This window comes from Molothrus aeneus, chromosome 5 (genome assembly GCF_037042795.1).
Source record: "Molothrus aeneus isolate 106 chromosome 5, BPBGC_Maene_1.0, whole genome shotgun sequence".
NCBI lineage: Eukaryota > Metazoa > Chordata > Aves > Passeriformes > Icteridae > Molothrus > Molothrus aeneus.
In genome coordinates, this window is record NC_089650.1 from 39,689,721 (window position 1) to 39,710,954 (window position 21,234).

Sequence of the window (21,234 nt, forward strand, 5' to 3'; positions counted from 1 at the left end):
AGCTACAGTCATGAAGTAGCAAAGGGAGGGCTCTAGGTGGAAGGTGGAAGGTGAGTGTATCTCTACCTTTCTGTTCACTGAAGCTGCCGCTCTGCTGTCTCAAACAGCTGTGTTTGAGAGGTTTGTCACCTCTGCATCTGGCTCTGGTGAAGCACCAAAGGCATGATGAGGGTGATGCCTTGCAAGGGCTCTCAGAGGTTGAATGTGTACAATCTGTAAGTGCCCCACACCACATCCAAAAAGTAGTTTTTCTCGGTTGGGAGCTTTAAAAAAAGCAACCAACTGTGTTGGTTTAATTCAGCCTGGCTTTTAGTGGGGGCAGAGGAAGCCACAGAGGCTGCTTCTGAGAGAGAAGCTCCTTGAAACTTCTACTGTGTCCAGCAGAGCCAATCCCTGAAGGCTCTGATGGTGGACATATTGGCTGGCCTAATTAGAGAAGCTGGTAACACCTCTGTGATGACATCTTAGGGAAAGGGAAAAGCCATGCAAGGCAGCTGCTGGGGCCATGCTGCCGGGGGCCATCCTGGCACCACAAGTGGCCACAGAGCCAGGACTGTGCAGCCGGGGCGAGTGCCCCTGCGGCCGGGGCTGTCTGGGCATGGTCTGCGGTGAGCTGTGCTTGCTTGGCCACTTCTAACCAGCCATGCTGCGGGCAGAAGGGCAGGGGTGGCAGCAGCTTCTCCTTTTTGGTGCCCCTCATGGAAAGAGGCACTGAATGGCGCCAGTGGCCAGTGCTGCCCGTGCAGTGCTGGAGGGGACCACATGGCTGACAGTGAGGAGCAGGATGAGCAATATCTTGATGTGCTGCCCAGATGGGATCAACCTTTCAGCACTACAAAGCCCTATAAGAACTTTTGAATTGGTAGAACTTGAGAGCAAACAAACCTACAAATAACAATTCTCTCCCGAGTCAGAGAAAAGGAAAAGGTGAAGACACGTGAGGAGAACACAATGGAGACACTAAGGTCCGTGAAAGGAGGGAGTGGGAGGAGGAGGTGCTCCGGACATCGGAGCTGAGATTTTTCTGCAAGCTGTGGTGAGGACTATAATACAACAAACTGTTTCCCTGTAATTCATTAGGTTCATGGAGGCATATAGAGGTCCACTTGCAGCCCATGGAAGTGAAAAGGTGCTCATGTCGAGCAAGTAGATGCTGAAAGGCTGTAATCTTGTGGGGAACTCGAACAGAGAGATAGAGAAAGGACCCTTGCTTCCAAAGTAGAGCAGCTCATCCTCAAAAGACTACCCCTCTTGAACTAATGACCCACGAAAAACAGTTGTGGGAAAACTATTTGCCTGTGGGAAGAACTCACATTGCAGCGGTCAGGCAGGACTGCCACTCGTGAAAATGAAAACCACACTAGAAAAGTTCACAGAGAACTGTCTCCTGTGAGGAGCACCCCACGGCACAGCAGATAAAAACAAACTCCTTTCCCTAATCAAACTGAAGATTTTTTAAAAAAAAAAAACAAACTGACTAAAGACACCCATGTTTTGTCTCTGTGCTGTTGGTGGGAAGGAAGGAGGGACTGGAGGGAGGAACAAGGTGTTCTAGAGGTTTATCTTAGTTCTCAATATTCTCTTTTAAGTCTGTTAATAAATTTTCTTTATACTGTTTAAGCCTATTTTGCCCTTTAGTGTTTTCTCCTAATCCTTATCTCAACCTATGAGCTCTTCAGTTTTTCTTTCCCCTTCCTCTTCTCAACTATAGCAGAAGAGAATGAGAATATAGTTTTTGTGGGTGCTTGGCGTTTAGCCAGTGTCAAATCATGACAATAAAAAAAAAATAGAAAAGAGGAAGCTGCCTCTTCTTGAAAGATTTAACTTTCCTATGTCCTTTTATTGCAGTGCATCAAGTTTCCTAAAGCCTTGCAGTTGGAGAAACAAATCCAGTATAAATGTGGAAGTTGTCACTTCTAAACTTGGGAAATTGTTAACTGACTTCACAAAGGACGATCAAAATACTGCATTTAATTTATTCAGGAAACAAATACATTCACACACACACACACACACACCTGTGTAGGCATTGTACATCTATGTTTTATATTTGTGTATGTTTTGATAGGTTGAATATTTTCACCTATTTATTTTTGATTAGCAAGTTATGCTGTCTTACAAATTTATTTTCATGAAATTATAGGATTGTTCTTTCTTTTTTTTCCTCCATGAGAACACAGAATTGGAATTTGAACTCAAAAATATTCTGCCATAGCAAAAATGAAAAAGTAACATTTTAATTTTATGGTTCTGTGATTGGTGGTATTTCTTCTTAACTTACTAAGATTTTCAGATTTTGCTTGTGCATATATATAAGTACAGATGTGTGTGTGAATAAAAGAATATGTAGAGAGAATTGGGAAGTAGAAATGTTTTCCAGTAGCTGTTTTCTAAAGCCTAATAAATTGCAGTATCTGAACACTTTTTCTAAAAGACACTAATAATATCTCTCTTAATGTGTTTTCTAGTTTAAGGATTGGTGAGCTCACTTTAAAATGCAATGGTTAGGGGGGAAATTACTGCTTAACCGTGACCTGCCTTTGCAGATACTATTTATGAGTAAACCTGAGTGATGCATTTAGTGGTACTTGAAACTTTTTCAAGCTAGTACAAAATTGCTTGGAAATGTCAATTGAGTTAACCCTTGCTGTCTCTGGCTTGCTACCTGGCTTTTGTTAGACTGCCAGCAGTAATAAAGAATGTGAAATTCCATGTGATCAGTGTCTGATAAAAGTCTTCATCTCTGTGCATATCTTTAGATAGCAACACGGGCCAAAACTGGAGCAATGAAACCTTGTGCTTTTCTTGCTATGCCACAGGAGAGATGGAGACACTTACATGAAAATGAGTTGAACTGATATTAAAAATCCGGATTTTGAGGTAGAATCTGAAGGTAGGCTTGTGCTCTTAATTGGCCTGCTTGCTATTCAGAGTGAATAACTTCAGCAGTTCTGGACTTAGGAGGGGCAATGAAATTCTCCTATGCTTTCCATATAGCTACTGAATAAGCACTTTCTATATGCAGGTTTGCTTTTTTAAAACATTCTGAGTTTATCAATTGTTAGGTAAGAGGTAGTGACCATTGTGGATAGATGGGCATAACAAAAAGTAATTGGAAGTCCTATGAAACAGCTGGAGTAAATCAATCTCTTAGGGCTACCTTGAGCTCATTGGAGTTTTGATTTAGAGATGTTACCAAATAAAGATACTTCTAACAATGAAAGTAAAATAAATTCCTCTCTCTAAAGCTATGCAATTGTGATTTTTAAGATGCAATTTCATCAGCCTAAGCAAGAAAGGTACCTTATGCAAGTCTTGGATAAGTTAGTGGGTTCCAGTGGTTATTTGTGGCTCTTATTCTGGCAAGAAACTGAATGACAGTGGAGTTCCTGGTTGTGGGGAACTTCTAGTGTTGTTAGCATGGAAAGCTTAAGTTCTTTTTGCAATGGCATAGAATAACAATTATAATAAAGCCTATGTTGGTCACTTAAGAATTCACAGTAAAGTACTCTTGTGTTATAGATAATTTCTTGATGCCATATATACGGTGAAGCCAAAAAGGGGATTAGCATGACTTTCTATTAAACTTACTTCACAAATAGGAAGGAAAGGTGATGGAGTTCAGGTTGTATTTTCCAGCTCAGATCTGAGGTTGCCATTTTGCATTAGTAGTTTGTTACCTTTCTTTGCATTGCTGTTCGTATTAAGAAGGAGCTTTTCTTACAAACCTGTCTTCTGTTCCTGGCTGGGGTTTTCTAACTTTATTTTAGCTGTCTTGAAAGTTATTGCTGACTAAGGTCTGTGAAAACAAAATCAACAGTAATTGAAACTGCTTACTCCCCATCTATCTACTACTTCTGAAATGGCATTCAATGCATTGTTATTCTACAGATATTGTAGGAGATTTTGTACAAAATACAATTACGCTTAAAATTATTATAGTTGTCATAAATCTTTCTCAAGCTCTCTTTTTCCACAAATACAGCATTTCTTTTTGTTCAGGTTTTGTAAGAGGTTAGTACTGTAGGTCTTTGACCTGAGCTTATGAAATGCTGTTATTCCAAGCAAGAAGGAGCTTGAGGACTGTGTTTTTGACACCATAGCTTTCATCTAGTGTGGTTTTTTTAAAGTGTATGCCTCAGAGAGGCAACATGTGCTTTTAAATGGATATGTTATTTCCTCTCTTTTGTTTGTTTTTGACTCAGTGTCTGTATATTTTACTTGTAATCTGAATTTTTTTTTTGCAGAAATGCAATTTTTTAAATTGTGAACAGTCATAAATGATGATGATACATGAATGATACAAGTCTAAACCCTTGATTTGATGTTTCAAATGAAAGAACAGCATGCTTTTAATAGAGGACTCAAGTTCAGGGTATTTTTATCAAGTCTGTGTCTATCGTTCTATGCAGTCTTCTGTAGTCCTTTTTATTTCCCATGAAAGTTAAACCATAAAGTTATAGGGAAGCCTGTGCATTACATAAATTTTGTTAAGAGAATGTCCTTCATTTTGCAGGGGTTCAACATGCAGAAGCTAAAAAATAGGAGTACTGTAGTTTAGGTAAAAGAAAAAATAGTGGTAGTCTGTAGCTGGACAATTGCATTCTGTTTTTCTTCCTTTGCTGCATTTGTCCTTTTTGTCTACAGCTCAAGATGCTTCTCTAATCACCTACCACTCTTATTCTGTTGCCCCATTACTCTTTGCATCTTAAATATGCTTCTTGCTGCTGGCTCTGAGCTTTTTATTTGAGCTCAGTCTTACTCCATCAGTTTTGCCCATCATTTTTCCTTCCCCTCTTAAAAAGTTTCATTCTCTGCTTCTGTCTTTGCAAGGTCTCCTGGTTCAGCTCCTGCATCCCTGATTTTTGAGTCTGGCTATTTGGGTATGATTAGGATGGTATTAAGAAAAATAAAGATAGTCTTTCTACTTTCTTTAGCATCAGAGAGATGACTGCAACAAGTCCTGCTGTGTTGCCATAGCAGTGGCTGAAGTATGCTCATTCATCTTGCGGGAATGTTGTATGTGCCGTGTAGCAGTGGGATAGGAACTTAAAATTATTTGTCTATGCTAAGCACGGATCAAGATTATGGGGGGAAAAATTAAATGCAACGACTAGCAAAGTCGTTATGTAAATGCAAAGATTTACTGGCTAAATACAAACGTTTTTTTCCCCCCAGATCTGTGGCATGGCTGTATTTGGAAGGGTTACGTGTGTGGAAATCATGTTCTTACTCTCTGTGACCCACTGCCAAATATTTGCACTTTGGTGGAAAGCTTGTGCTTCCAAGTGGCTAGAAAAAAGTACATTAAAAAAACAACCCTGTTCTTGGAAATGGCAGAGCCATTTTTGCTGACTTTGGTATGTAATGCTTCCCTTCCAGCTGCAAAAGTATGCATGTGACTAAGGAGCCTGAACAGCAGAAGGCAAGGTCCTGAGTTTAAGCTGATTGGATTTAGTTGCTTGAACCATGTGCACTTTGAAAATAGTACCTAATGCCTAATGAGTTCCTGTTATTTGTAAATTTCAATTTCACTCAGTTTAGTCACAGACTACTTAAAAGAAACACCAAAGTGCTGAATTCTAGATTTTGTGAGAGCATGTTATGTACATTATTTTCTCTTTCGTATTTTTTGTATTATGGTAATTCCTACAGTATTTCAGTGTTTTGTTGTCAGGATATGTTGTGACGTAGCCAGTGGCAAACACATGGTCTTCCTACAGGGGTGGTTGTGGTGTAGTGCTTCTTCTGTTGAGCATCTTATCATACACATGCATGCACAGGAGAGACAGCAGCACAGTGCACATTGCTTTCTCTTCAAAATACTGGCTTGGAAAGAAAAATAAGGTGGGCTTTTAATTTCTGTGAATACATATTTCATCACCTTGTATCAGTCTTCAGAAGGTTTTATTCATCCTGTCTTCTGTATAAACGAAGCTGTTGTTTCCCAAGGGACTTAACTACATCTCCAATGAATGTTTCCTCCTTATGGCTGTTATGAGCCCAGCTGTGCACTTCTGTAAAGTGGAATAGGTCTGGAATTGACTTGTATAATTCAGAACATGTTTGGGAAGCAGTGTTATCTATGCAGACTTATTGAGGAATTACCCAGCAAGATTGCCTTAGTTGAGCATGTAGGGAAGCTGCACAGCTTTGCCCTTTTGCATTGTCAAGAGCTGACAGAGGCTTGAGTAACATAATTTGTCCTCTAGCAGAATAGGAAAGAGTTTTCTCACAGACTTGAGAAGTGTCACTAAAGAGGCATCTGGGACATAAGCATAATTTTATAATACAGGTTAGATTGATCAGCTGGGAGCATATACTTTAAATCAAATGAAGCTGCATTGTGACAACTAACTCCCCTAAGTGCCTTTTTTTGTTTTTATTCTGTTCCTTGCTGACTGGCAAGTTTAGCTTTATCTAGTTTTTTGGTCTGCAAATTGAATTTACCTTAACACAGGGCCATCTTGGTTGTCAGTGGTCACCCTGAAACACACTGATAGTATAGAGGTGCCACATAGTTATACTTTGACATGTAATGTCGCATAGTCTTATGAGCTAACCTCACTGCTGCTGCCATCTTGTGGGATAGTTGATGTACATTGACTTGTGTACTTCAACAGATTTCTCCACAGTTTATTATCGCCTTTAAAGCAAGTTCAGGAGAGATCCTAAACTTCTGCTATCCATTCTACCTTTTTACACTGTCCAGTAAACAGAAGTGTTTTGCTTGCAAAACTCTACAGTTCAATCTGATTTGTAGCAGCACTTCAACACCCAACATTCTGTAAAAGACATGGTGTCCCCACAGTTTGTAGAATATTCTCAAATATGTGAGGTCTTATTAAATAGCATTTTTCTTACTACTCTTACTTTTTGCTTAAGTCTTGCAGGTAGTCTTTCGTTAAACTTCATTGAGGAGCACTGCCTATTCCACTGATTTAACAAGATCTGTACTGCAGGTTTTTGAGACAGTTTATAAGCATTATATATAGGAAGGAGATTACCTTGTGCGTGTGTGTGTTTGTGTGTGTGTGTCCACTGTAACGTTCTTTCTTAAAACTCTTGATTTTCTGGATGGTCAGAAAGGTTACTGAGGGATAGTCACTGCATCTGAGTCAGTGCAGCAGTTCTCAGGCACATTTTGATGGAGTTGTGCCTGCCTTCCCTGTTTAGGAGGCAGTTTATGGTCTTGTCCTGTCCGGTGCTGACTGGACATGAGTGAGTGTTTGCAGCTGCTATTTGTGTTGTTATTGTTGGTTGGGCCACAAAAAATGAACACATTGATTCTAGTAGGTACATAGCTGTAGCCACAGCATCTGTAATTGAGGTGTACATGTCAGTATCTAGCTGCTGGATTGTGGAAAATCTGAGGATAATATCCACTGTGTTGCTTTGGGTGGGGGTGGCTTTTTTGGTTTTTTTTTTGTGTAGGGAGGGAGAAGAGCAACAGACAGCAGTGTGCTGTTTAGTATGGTATAGTTCTAGCCATTTGGCTTTGGTAGTTTTCTCCTGTGACTTTACCTTGCATTTTCATGGACCTAGCAGCTGATCTAGCCAGGTATTGCTGTGTCCTTGAAGGGGGTGCAGTTTGACAACAGTCTGAGCTTTTTTTGCACCTTACTGCTGTCAAAAGGGGCAATGTCTTTTTATGTCTTCCCTCCCTTATTCTGTCACAATGTCTTTGGACCCCTATGGTTCTTATTGAGTCTGCTCACCATCACTAGTGGTGAGAAACATAGCTGCTTCTTTGGGTGGCAGCAAGCTGTCAGCTCTCTTGGGTAATTGCATCCTTAGAGGGTCTGGAAAGAGTCTTTAAATCAGCAGTATCTCCTTGCCTGAATAGCAGTGATTCTTTCCAAAACACTGGATCTACATGAATAGGCTTAAACCACCTATAGAAAAAGACTTCTGTCTTTATTCCCCAAGGCATAGTGCTGGTCTTTCTTTCTCTTCATCTTTGTTGGTTCTATTGGATTTGATTTGGGAATGCAGACAAGGTGCAATTTGAGCTTACAAAGAGTAAAGATCCTCTTTAAAAGCTTGCTTTTGAGTGCCACCGTAGGTTCTATTCTCACTAATGTGCTGGACCAAGAGATTTTAAGCAAAGGAGAAAATCCAGGATAAGTGCTTCCAGATTCTCAATGTAGCCCTCATTTATTGAAGGGCAAACAACATTACTCAATTGTCACTTGAAGCAAGTCTACGTTCCAGGCTCTTCTGACAAATCAGATGTTTTTCCAAATAAAAAATAAAACAACTGTGAAGGTTCTTGATGTACTTAGACAAATACCCAGTAATGTGGTTTTTTTCCTATTCTGTTTTTTGGTGTGTGTGTGTTATATTAGACATAGTGATACAAGTAGGTCAAAAGCTTTTCAAATGTTCAACTGCCCTTGGAAATTATAAGTATTTTCTCAGCCCATCTCTTAGACAGCACAAAAGTTCTGGCAAAATGTTTAAAATTTTTCATCAGCAGCTGGACGTGTTCCCAGTAATGGTCCAGAGATTAGGATGAGCCCGTATGAGGAACTTCAGAGGATACATGTTCTGCCATTAACTACTAAAACTACAATAACAAAAACCACCACCAACAAAAATCTGGTTTTGTGAATGTGACTAGTTGTTGAGGTTTGTTCTCTTTAAAAACATATTTGCTGAGGGAGTGGCTTAAACATCTTTCCCAGGTTTCTTAATGACCATGAAAATTAATAGGGAGAAACAGAGTCCTTCCTACTACTGCCCAAGAATTTGATGGGACTAAAGGCTGTTATTCTTGTTAATTAAGCAAATAAATTCTGTGTACTAAATATATGTCTGACTGTTGTTTCATAATTGAAACTGATTGTTTCTTGAGTTATTAAAAAATCAAAATACAACTAAGAGTCCCCCAAATCCTTTTTAAAGTAAAATATTTTTAATAGTAACAGAACAGTCTAAGTAAATGATGCTCTGACTGTTAGTGCAACATGTATCTAAAAAGCTGAAAGTTTGATAACAAATGTTTCTTGAATCTTAAATCTTAAGATTTAAATTTCTTAAATCTATTGCAGAAATGGGTAAGTGGAAAATGATGTCCAAGATACCTTTCTCACTGGAGACTTCATGGTGTGTGTTCTTGATTTCCATCCCCCTTTCCAGCTGAACTGAGGTACTTGTGTGTAGATAAGTCTCTAGACTGTTAGTGTGGTTGAGGAAGAGTGTATTTAGTTGTTGCATTACATTTACAGGGTATAAAGAATGCTTGTAAAGACTTTGTCTTGTAGTTAGGCAAAAAGGAGGCATGTGCTAATTTCATGTGTCGCTTATAACTAGGCTTCTGTAATTTTTTAATCCAATGCTTTTTCTATGTCTATTTAATATTATAATAGATTCATTGAGAAATTAGGAGGCATGACTTTGAACAGACCAAGTCTTTTCTTTCCACATGCACAATGAATTAGTGTTGAAATACATCTGTATTTTTAGGTTGTGAGTTGTGTGAAGTAGTTTGTCTGAATCACAGTTGTACTTTTGTGATATAGGAAATAGTTTAATGTGTGCATGGTACTTAGTCTGCTTTCTGGAGTTGTTTAAATTCTTCATGAAGCCAAGTTCCTCAGATGGAGAGGGACACATCTGTTACCACAATCTACAGTCAACTCTCTTTAAGAACTTTTGTTGGCAGATGCATTCCGTGAAAACAAGAACAGGAATTTAATTTCCTTGGAAGAATAGCCTGGAAACATAAACATTTAAGGGAGAAAGGAAATGAAGTAGTGTTGTGTACCTGTGCTAGTGTTTCTGATCACTCTTCTCAGTTTAATATACTAGAATACCCTTGTCTTTATGTCAAATATGAAATAAAGTAAGATAATTCTCTTAGAAAGTAGTTCTATTGAGAATGTCCAAGCACCAGAAAATACCATCTTAGCTGTAATGTTATGCTGTCTTTAGGCATTCTTAGGAAGGATTCTCTAGAGTTTGAAGAGAGGTGCGGTTTCTTGGTGGGGTTTTTTGGTTGGATTTTTGTTGGTTTTTTTTTGTTGGTTTTTTTGTTTGTTTGGTTTGGTTTGGTTTTGGGGTTTTTTTGTTTGTTTGTTTGTGGTTTTTTTGTCAGCACAGAATTCACAGAATCACTAGGTTGAAAGAGACATTCAAGATCATCAAGTTCAAACCATGCGCTAACACCTCTAGTAAACCATGGCACCGAGTGCCACATCCAGTGTTTATTTTAATGCATCCAGGGATGGTGACTCCACCACCTCCCAGGGCAGGCCATTCCAGTGCCTTATCACCCTTTCTGTAAAAAGCTTCTTCCTAATATCCAACCTATATTTCCCTTGACACAGCTTGAGACTGTGCCCTCTGGTTCTGTCAGTTGCTGTCTGGTGAAAGAGACCAACCCCACCTGACCACAGCCACCTTTCAGGGAGTTGTAGAGAGTGATAAGGTCACCCCTGAGTCTCCTTTTCTCCAGGCTGAACACCCCCAGCTCCCTCAGTCGCTCCTCACAGGGTTTGTGTTCCCAGCCCCTCTCCAGCCTCGTTGCCTCCTCTGGATGTGCTCAAGCTCTCAACGTCCTTCCTAAACTGAGGGGCCAGAACTGGGCACAGCACTCAGGGTGTGGCCTCACCAGTGCTGAGTACAGGGGAAGGATGACTTCCCTGCTCCTGCTGGCCACACTATTCCTGATCCAGGCCAGGATGCCACTGGCCTTCTTGGCCACCTGGGCACACTGCTGGCTCATGTCCAGTCGGCTGCCACCAGCACCCCCAGGTCCCTTTCTACCTGGGCACTGTCCAGCCACAGCACCCCAGCCCAGAGCGTTGCAGAGGGTTATTGTGGCCAAAATGCAGGACTCAGGACTTGGCCTTATTAAACTCCATCTGACTGGACTCTGCCCATCCATCCAACCATTCCAGGTCTCTCTGCAGAGCCATCCTACTTTCCAACAGATCAACACACTCTCCCAGTTTAGTGTCATCTTAAAATTTACTAATGAAAGACTCAACACCCTCACCCATGTCATCAATAAAGATATTGAACAGAACTGGCTCCAGCACAGGCCCCTGAGGGACACCACTGGTGACAGGCCACCAGCTGGATGCAGCACTGTTCACCACCCCTGTCTGGGCCCAGCCATCCAGCCACAATAACCCAGCACAGAGTGCTCCTGTCTGAGCTGTGGGCTCCAGTTTTTCCAGGAGTGTGCTGTGGGAGACAGTGTCAAAGGCATAAACATAGTATAGTGTTTGTTGCTGTCTTATCACATTTTGGGAAAAATAAGTATTCTAATTTTTATGCTGTTTGCTCTTTCTAAACGACCATGTTCTCTTTTACTAACTCTGCTTTTAATCATATAAATGTAATAACAGTCCAGTGTTAACTCTTCTGCTATTCTAATGCCTGTGATGCCCCTTTTAAAATAGTGGAGAAAACAGTCTTTTCAAGTTAATTTGTTAAATAGTGTGTAAATTTTGATTATATCTTTTACTTTATTTATAAAACTTTCAGTAGTATTAAATTCCTCTGCTGTGTTGTGCAAAATGCAATGTCAAACTGATGAAGTTGTGCTGTGCAAAGTGATCTGTGAAATGCATTAGCAGCACTCAGTATCTGTTTAAATAATAGGCTTGTGAGAAGAATGGGGTAACACCACATAAATGTTTTTGGTTGCTGCATGTCTTGGATTACTGATATTCTGTCAGAATTTTAGGATTTCTGTTTTTCTAATTATAAGTGTGTCAGAATTTGTGGGATGTCTGTGTCTAGAAAGAGTACAATGGAGTAAAAGGTTACTTTGGGGAAAAACAAATTTGAAGAGCTTCTGTGTTCTGTTTCTGCAATCTGTTTTAGTGAATTCCTGACCTCTGTTATAATAAGTGCGAACTCAAAAGCAACTCCTTAATTTGGTATCTAGGTTGTGTCTATTTAAATAATTTTCTGTGGATGTATGTAGAGAGCAGAATTCTTGGTCTTGTCTTGAAACTGACTTAGCTATAAGGAGTCCTGGGACTTCTGGGGTTGAAACATGTTTGAGTACAGCTTGTGGAGTTTTCGGCTTCTGTAGAGCATTGCTGAGGTGATGTTTGAATGATGTGGTGGAGGGGGGATGTTCTTATATTTTGTGTACAAAATCATCTATACTGCACACTACTGCATGATTTACACTTTCTGGGGCCAAAGCCACTTGTGCAAATCAGAGCAAAGCAACAGAACACAATCTCCTAAATTCAAATGTGGTTTTTGTGATCTTACCTGTCCTAATTTCACACAGATTTTGCTTGTTGAAGACATTAAATTTTAAAGGAGCAGCTTGACTTGGGTTGGGTTTCCTTTTGCTTGGCTTGCAAAAGGTGGAGGTCTGGACAGTGGTTGTTCTGCCAACTGAACTTGCCTATAGCTTACAGCATTGGCTGCAGTTTGGTCAGTGTTAGTATTGGTGCTGGTAACCAGCCTACAGTTGATGCCATGTATTGATGATATCTTTTGAAATAATTTTAGATATAAAAATGCAATAGTAGTGTAGGGGGGAAATCCCTTACAGCTAGGCTTTTCTTTCCTTGTCCCTTCACTTTCCCCTACCCTCAGCTGGATTGATTGCCATGTTCCCTTTGGGGAATCAAGTAATTTCTAATGGGAATATTGAAGCCAGTTTGAATTCTAATTGCAGATTTCTAATTAGTTTCACAGTTTTGACCATTTCTTTAGCAAACTGCCTGTGTTTTGAGACTCATAGATTTGACTCCTGATTTCTTGGGTTGACTAAGAAAATGAGAACTATATGTGATGGGAATGTGCAGCAGAGTTGCTTTTCTTAGTATTAAAATATGATCATTAAAACACTTCTGCTGCCAAGATCAAGCAATAAAGACTTGATCAGAAGAAAAGTCTGGGGAAGCAAATTCTGTATCTCCCTCTTCTGGATGTCGTGGTGGTAAAGGAAAAGTATTGTAGTTTCTGAGTGAAATAGGAGGAAGTTTAGTTGAGGAACACAATTGTGGCGGTTTCAGCTCTGTCCCACTGCTTTGTCTAGCAAAGGTGTCGAACCTCAGCTGATTTTCTTCAGGTTTGAATGTTTAAGTAGCAGACAGTGGTAATCTCTGATTTCTTCAATGTCTTCTGAAGTTTTAGTTTGTCCTTTTAAATACTAATCTTCTTTAAAGCTTCATATAGTTTTGAAGAAAGCTGTTGTTCCCTCTGGGGCTTGGGTTGGAGCTTTAGGTGTACATACTATCTCTGCTGTGACTACAGGAGTTTTGAAATGCAGGAGATTCAGTCCTTGGTATAGATATTCTTTTTCAAGTGTGTTTCATTCTAAATGTATTAAGTAAGCTTCCAAAGAACATATACTTGCTATTTCTTATGTAGGGTCAAATTCTTTCAACTTTTGTGATGGGATCACTGGGATGTACTTCATCTGTACTATCTCTTTCACAGAGCAGTTAAAAAGTGCATCCCCCATTCATGATACTGCACTGCACTTGTGCTTGTGGCCTGTCCCTTGTTTGATACAAATTTCTCTACATGTTTTACTGAGTGCAAATAACTTGAATGATTTCCTTCTTGCTTTTGTCATACAAATATAAGCTGCTTTCATTTTTCTCACTTGCCACTACTACAGTGACTCTAGGTTTGTAAAACAACCAACTCTTCTGGTGCTAGAGTGTTTAAAGTTTGTTGCTTCAACTATTTGCATAGGGCAGTTTGCAGGTGTTAGTTACTGCAGTGTTGCATGGGGTCGTTTGTGTGGAAACTTAGAAATATGTTGCATTTTAAAAATAAAAGCGCCAGTGGTAGTCTTAAAGCACTGCAAAAACTTCTCATCTGTTGAACAAGCACAAATTTTGAAGTTGGAAACATCAGTTGCTAGACAGCAATAATGATACTTATAAATTGTAAAAAATCTCTTAATTTCTAATACCATATATTTCTACTCTACAATGGAGAATACTCTTAAATTTTTTTTAATTTCAAGTTGCAATCTAAATGAACTGTTTCTGTGTTTTCCAGACTACATTTTGTAAGATGAAGAACAGAAAGCAATGTATTCAAGATACTGAGGATCAGACGCATGAAGGCATGGAAGGTAAAGTTTGTGTGTGTGAAAAGATTGAAGCATATTATTCAGGTTGAAGCTGTGAAGGTCTGTTTTTTTTCATTTGTCCTCTCAATTAGTATGCTGCTTGTTTTGAAAGAAGTTGTGTAAATATAACCACTCTCTCATAATATTTGGTGTTGGCCTGTGAGGTCCCCAAATAATTTCCTGCCTCTTCTCTTGTTGTTGCTTGTTAACTTCTAGTAGCAAAATAAAATGTTGATAGCAATTGCTATTCAGAGAAAATGATTATTCAGAGTAAAATTCCTTGAAGAAGAGTTCATACATTTTTGTATTCTGAAGACACTTTTCAACTCTAACAAAATCGGGAGCATTTTTTATATCATGTACATGATTAGGTAAATATTTGAAGATATTCAGGTTAAGATAATTCTAAGAGAGAAATGCTAAAGTAAAGGTAGTCTTTATGTATATAAGATAATATAGAATATGCTGGTGTAATTTAAGTCATGGAGAGAGTACAAACACACAAGGAGGAAGAGCATAGGAGAATTATGTCTAAATGACTGCATAACCAAGAGGAAACACTTTGATACCTGCTTTATTGAAATATCCCTGTAATTAAATTTGTTTTGATGGCAAAGACTGGTACAGTAGTCTATGAAATAAGTTGCTTAGCTTTCTTCATCTGAAACACAGTTTTCTGTAGTTACAAGCAAGTTGAATTCAAGTTTTCAGGTCTAATGCAGCCTAGAAGCTGGCCAGAGGAGTACTTGAAAGAATTCTTACTTCTCTGTTATTCAAATCTAGAGGGACTTTGTTTCAAAAACTGCCAAAACTTCTAAGTGTCACTGTTAATAATACCAGGTGAAGAAAATGAGGAAAGCTGTTCCTGTTCTACGTTATTGTATGATGGCAACACGTGCCCCATCTGTCTGAACTGCCTTCTAGAGCAAGAGATTGGGTTTCCTGAGAACTGCAGTCATACCTTCTGCATGACTTGCATTCTTAAATGGGCTGAGGTAAGACTGAGCACCAAGGTGTGCTTTTATTTTTCAGTGAAATTTATTGCATCTAATACCTACAGATACATTTTTTTTTAAATTACAGATTTTGGCTTTGCATAGAAGTATTCAGTGACCAATTTGTAAATAGATTTTGGAAAACTTTGTTCTTAATGCGATAAAGTATTTTGAGTTTTCTTTCACTAGGCAATCTTACTTACTCTAGTAATTTATTGGTTGCTAGAGATTAGGGATAAGTAAACAGGGTGGTGTTGGCTGTTTGGAAGATCAGACAGTATTATATACATGCTATAATATTGCATTGTTTTTAGCTTAATCTTACTTTGTGATAAGCCCTAGGCTGTTTGTCATAGTGTCAGCTCAGGGCTGGGACCAATATGTATTCATGTTAGTCTACAAAATGAGTGATACAACCTTAGTTTTCTACCTGTAGAGAGAATTCAGCTAAAAGCTTTACTGGTGTTCTAAAAAAAAAAATCATTTTAATGAGGGCTGGTTTTTGTTCTATGTCAATAACTTAGTAGATAGTTCTGGAACGTTAAAGAAAAATGACTTGTTGAAGAAATCCTTGATGACCTTGTTCTATTTAGTCTGTTTTCCCTCAGCTATGTTATGCAATCATTGCATTCAGTCTGGTGTCTTGACCTTTCCTGTAACTTTTCCAATTATCAGTATAAAACACCAAATTAATATTGCTTTGTACTGGGATGAGTGGGGGTTGCTGTCTTTTGCCCTGCTTCTATTGACTTGAATTTGTTTGTCACTTTAGTGAGATCACTGTTTGGTTTCTTTGCACTGTTTGATTTCTTTCATTCTTTTGAAGTAAATGATGATTTTGATTGCAGTATTCCCTTTAGAACATTGATATTAATTGGTTGGTATGTATATATGCAATATGCTTATTCTTGCTATGATTTGACCTTAATATTTGTGCTATTTATTACTGAAAGCCAGTGGTAACACAATTTTCTGAAGAATTTATATGAACTTTAGATTAAAAAAAAAGGTTATTACATTAAAATTGCTTTAGATTTACAAACTAGATAATAAACAAAGTTTCCTGTTGCCAGATTTTCTGTTTTGCATTCAATTCATTGGAGCAATTTGATTTGTAAGGGAAGAGGAAATTCTCACCTGTAATTTTACCCTGAGTGACTTAGCTGGTTGCTATAATGACAGCTGAAAAGCATTAAACAGTGACATGCCCAGGGAAGCAGTACAGTATATTGGCTTGCTGCTGGATTCAAGTTTATTCACATTGTCTAACAGATGCTTTTAAGCCCAATGAGGAAGAGAAATTTTCTTGTTCTAAAAGGGCAGGTGAGTGATACGACATTTTTCTTGTCATGTCTTTTTTTTTTTTTTTTTTTTGTGGTCTGAGGTGCTATTCAAATAGAATAAAAGCAACTTCTCTTAAAAGTTGACAGGTAAAGTAGATGTGATGCCATAAAAAAGATGTGGGGGAGTTTCTAAAGCTACATAAGGCTGCTGCTGCTGCTTTTCATTAGCGACATCAGATAGACAAAACCAGCCAGGCTTCCTTTTCTGAGCTTACTTGACAGCCAGGCCTGTTGAGTTCATGGAACTCCACTGCCTAATTTAATAGATTTAATTAAAAGTAAAGTGACAAAATAAGTGTTGAAGCCTGGGTGGCAGTTCAGAGGCTTCAGCTCTGAGAAGCAGATGAGGTTCTATAGATTTGAATGATAGAAAAATATTATAAGCATGTCACCATTTAAAACATACTGATGCTGTGTGCTTTTTGCCTGTTACTGATATTTAGTAGCTGAATGTGTTATTTTTTGAGAAGTGTTGCATAAGGGTTAGTTTTTTTCTGATTCCTGGTTGATCATAAACATAATTTAATTCATTCTGAGTAATGAAGATATAAAAAAAGATACAAAAATCACCTGCTGCTTAAAAGATACACTGCCTGATTCTGGGTAAAGATTAAGTATTTTTTAGGGATATAAACAAATTGCTTTTAGAAATGGTATTTTCTTCTTTAAGTGCTGGAGAAAAACAAAATTGAGACTAAAATTATTGAATTAAGTCTTAAAAAAAAACCCTGACTAATATTCACATTATTTGACATGTTCTTTTGTGTATCTTCAGTTTTGCTCCATACACCTAGAGGCTTTGCCAGCAGTCTGTGTTCAAGTTGGGTATTTATTTTATTTTTCTGTATAGCATCTGGACTACAAAATATAACAGGACAAGCTGCTTCTTTAAGCTGTTGTTTTCAAATTGTACATAATCATTATTCTCCTGAGAGTTTATGGCTTTTTTATATAATTGTGTAGACTCTAATCAAAACCAGAGTAGTTTAGGCAAAAGATTAGAGTTTAACTGTTCTGCTCCCTCTTCAGTCTACAGGACATTTTCAACATGACTACTGCAGTAAAGTGTCCTGTACCATCAGATCTTCTGTCTGAAAGCAGCAGTTATAACACTTTGAACAGCTTACTTTTTAAGAAGGGAGAGAATATAGATTTTTAAAGAGCACTTAAAAGCAATAAAAAAGCAGTGTGTAAAAATTGCCTTTATTCCAAAAGGTAAAGAGAGGTGGAATACTTGCTGCAGAACAGGTCTAATACATTAGATCCTGTTGGATAAATCTGAACATTTAGTTTCAGAATTAAATAGCATTACAGTTGAGTCAGTGCTATATTTTCTTTCCCTTTGAAGAAAGATGTCTAAAGCCTAAAAAAAAGTGAGGGACAGACCAAGAATCCCCACAAAGGAGTTAATCTTCAGAGTAACTTTTTAATAAGTCCCTTGAATTGTTCTGCTCTCTTTGGCTGTGTTATTTGTGGCATTTGAGAGCATTGCTATGCACAAAATCAGTTGCCTATACTATTAAACTCTTCTATACTATTAGACTGTTGACTTGTGTGCTTTTGGCCGTGCTAACTAGTGCTCTCCCAGTCACTGCTGGGGGCTGTTCTCAGTAGGCACACGAAGATTAACATAAATGTTTGTCATCCTGTGCCAGCTGTCTACCATTTCTGTAAACCAACATGGTGTAATTTACTTATGAAGACTCTCAAGCTTGAGGCTTTGTATTTCAGTGAGTTTGTGCTGGAAGATCATAAAAAAGTAGAAGGTGCTAAATCAGGAGCTGAGGTTACTGAACATGCCCTTCAGTGGGAATGTAGAAGGACAGTGTAAGTGAAGGGTTGCTTTCAGTGTAAAGAGCATGCATGTGATAACATTATTCTGGCCACATTAAAAAAGGAAGGAGGGTGTAGCCAACAACAAAAATCCCCTATCTAGAGTCTTTAAATACCACCAGTAAGGTTGTGTTACACCAAAGGAAGCAATTACATTAACGTGTTTCTGTCATCTGTAATGATAACATTATTCTGGCCACATTAAAAAAGGAAGGAGGGTGTAGCCAACAACAAAAATCCCCTATCTAGACTCTTTAAATACCACCAGTAATGTTGTGTTACACCAAAGGAAGCAATTACATTAACGTGTTTCTGTCATCTGTAATACTATTAGCATATTTAAACTACTAACTACTTGGGTCAAAACGAATTTTTTAAACTTTTTTTCTGATAAACTTGTATTTTGTATTTTCATGGGTTAGCACATGTTTTAGTTTGTAATAATTGGTTCTGAGAGGATTTAAGTGAAACATACAAAGAAAAGTTAACTAGGCATCTGTGGCAAACATGCACAAAGTAATTAACACCACCTCAGCTAAGACAACTCCTTTAGCAGCTCTGGTGTCGTGCCTGTATGCATTAGAGAATCTCTATCTTTGTTTTTCTATTTGATTCAAAGAAAACAGTCTTAGAAACATTAAATATTTAGTGTAGTCTTTTTCACTTCCTTTCTGTTCTTCAGAGTGCTAAGAAATCTACTGGAGATTTCTATCTCTGTTCTTCTATTAGTTCCTCTTATGAACTGCCATGAGACATGAGTTGAAGAAAAGATTCAGTATGTTGTCTGCATTATTACAATGTTTGTGTAACAGACATTGATTTCAGTGACCCTCACCTACCAAGCTTATTTATCTCATGCTCTAATCTTGGTTTCCTGCATTATTTTTTCCCCATCTGGAGAATTTGAAAGTGGAGTATGTACAGTCATAAGCTCTCCAAAGCGTTGGGGCATATTCAGGTAGGCCGTGTACAGGATCTGTGGTTGACTAGATCAAATGAAGCAGCTGGCACAAAGAGCTGTCTTGCAGTATGTTTCTAGTGGATGGTTCTTAGGTGTTTTATTCATAGATTTTGATGTTCAGTTCTTAGAGTAGTTGTTGCCTTTGTGTTCATACAAGGTTTGGATTATTGTGTTATGTGGATTATGCTACTGCACGTGTATATTCTTCTGAGGTTACGGAGAGTTACCTGTACGATAACTGGGATTCTTAATGTGTTTTCTGATCTTGCTGATCTGGATTCTTTTTTTTCTGAAGGATATAGGAAGGAATCAGCTTAAGTGGCAACAACATCCACAGAGATCTGCAGTACAAAGCATTATGGGCAAGAATTAAGATGACACTAATGAACAAAACATAGATTGTGTTCAAAGAAACACAATCTAAAACCCCAAAAATAACACTGTAAAAACCTTATTGTTCATGTATACCTAAAGTGATCTATACGTAGACAGTTCATCTGAGAACTGATGTTCAGAAAAACTGTATAATCAAATTGTTTCATGAAGTGTAGATTTTAAATACCTTTTTGCAAATTACATGTTTGCTTTGTAGTATACAGTTGTTCTTGGCTGTTTCCCCACTTAAGCAGGGGGGTTGGGCAAGATGACTTCCAGAGATCTCTTCCAACCTCAGCCACTTTGTGATTTTGCAAGAACATGAATGTAGCAACTTATGAGTGTTAATGCTGTTGAAGTGCAGTGAAAAAGTCTGAGTGGTTTTCCTTTTACTCCAGTTCTTCCAATAGTGTCAATACCATTAAACTTAATTTGTCAACACTTTATGGCAGTTTTGAATTGGAACTTAAGAACTAGGCAGCTGTGTCATGTAGGTAGAGAGAAGAGAGCTATTTAAATTTGTAACTTAGTCTACTGATTAGCTGTTAAAACTGTAATCTGTTCTTTTGCACTCTGTATCATTGCTATCAGTGATTTTTCCCTCCAAAAAAGACTTGTCAGAAATAGCGCTTTCTTAAAGAATAACTACAAAACTTTTAAATGTACTTACTTTTTGAAAGTAGACTGAAAAAAAGGTAATGGTAAGTTTTTACATGCTTCTAGAAAATAGTGCGTTTTCTGATGCCTTCCTACTTTCATTAAAATGTGGGGAGGGTGTTTCTCACTATATGTGGTGTAATGGTCTCCCTGTTCACTGAAGCTGGAGGTGTTACTGTGGGCTTTTTGCTGTACTGTTATTACAAGGTGAAGTGAAATGTACAGACATTGCTTTAACAGTCTAAATCTCACATTAAGTCTGAATTTATTTAGGAGAATCTGGTATTATTTGTGTTTAACAGCTTATCTAAGAGTGCAGGATCATGTTTCTTTTTGTATCAGCTTTTCAATACAAAATTTGGAGAACAGACTTTATTATGAGCCACTTGAAGAAAAAAAAAATTGGGGGAGGGATTTACTGCAGCAACTTCAATTCTGTACTTGCATCTTGTTACTGCTTGTTATGAATCCTCATAACATGGAACTTGATGAGATGGGGGTATCTGTCAAAGTTATTTTATCAGCCAAATATGTTTCAGGGTTAGCTTGCACCTGTTGGTATAGCTTTCTGAAAATTCCTGGCTGGAATATAGTAACTGCTTCATCCTTTTACCTACCTCACTTAGTTCAAATGCTGTTTGAAGTGATGCAGTTAAAACTGGGGACTATTGCTCCTTGAGTTTAGAGAGCACAGTTCTGTGTCACTCTAGCAGTTACAGGAATATAGAAATTAGGTTATGCCTGTGGAGCTAAAGTAAGATTTTTCTAGGGGGTCATAAAAAACAAATAAAATACAATAATTATTTTTTTGAAATCTGAAAATGAAGCATATTGTTTGTGGATAACTTTCCAGGGCTTGGAGATTTTTCTGAATGCTTATGTATTTTATTAAGCAAATTCTTCAGCTCTCACAGGATGGGTGAAAGAATAAATCACTGTGGAGTTATCAGGTTTAACAGGAAAACTCTCAGTAGTTTCATGTGGAGAATAAAACAACCAAAG

At 38.1% G+C, this 21,234-nt stretch overlaps 1 protein-coding gene across 1 annotated transcript in view; it reads left to right on the forward strand.

The window, feature by feature from the left end:
- Positions 1 to 505: 505 nt before the first annotated feature.
- The window catches only part of SCAF11 (SR-related CTD associated factor 11), a 47,348-nt gene continuing 26,619 nt past the window's right edge, over positions 506 to 21,234 (forward strand). Inside the window, exons 1-2 of the mRNA XM_066550710.1 lie at positions 506 to 608; positions 14,909 to 15,063. Of these exons, the coding sequence (XP_066406807.1) occupies positions 506 to 608; positions 14,909 to 15,063 (258 nt within the window). The remainder of the gene's footprint in view (positions 609 to 14,908; positions 15,064 to 21,234) is intronic.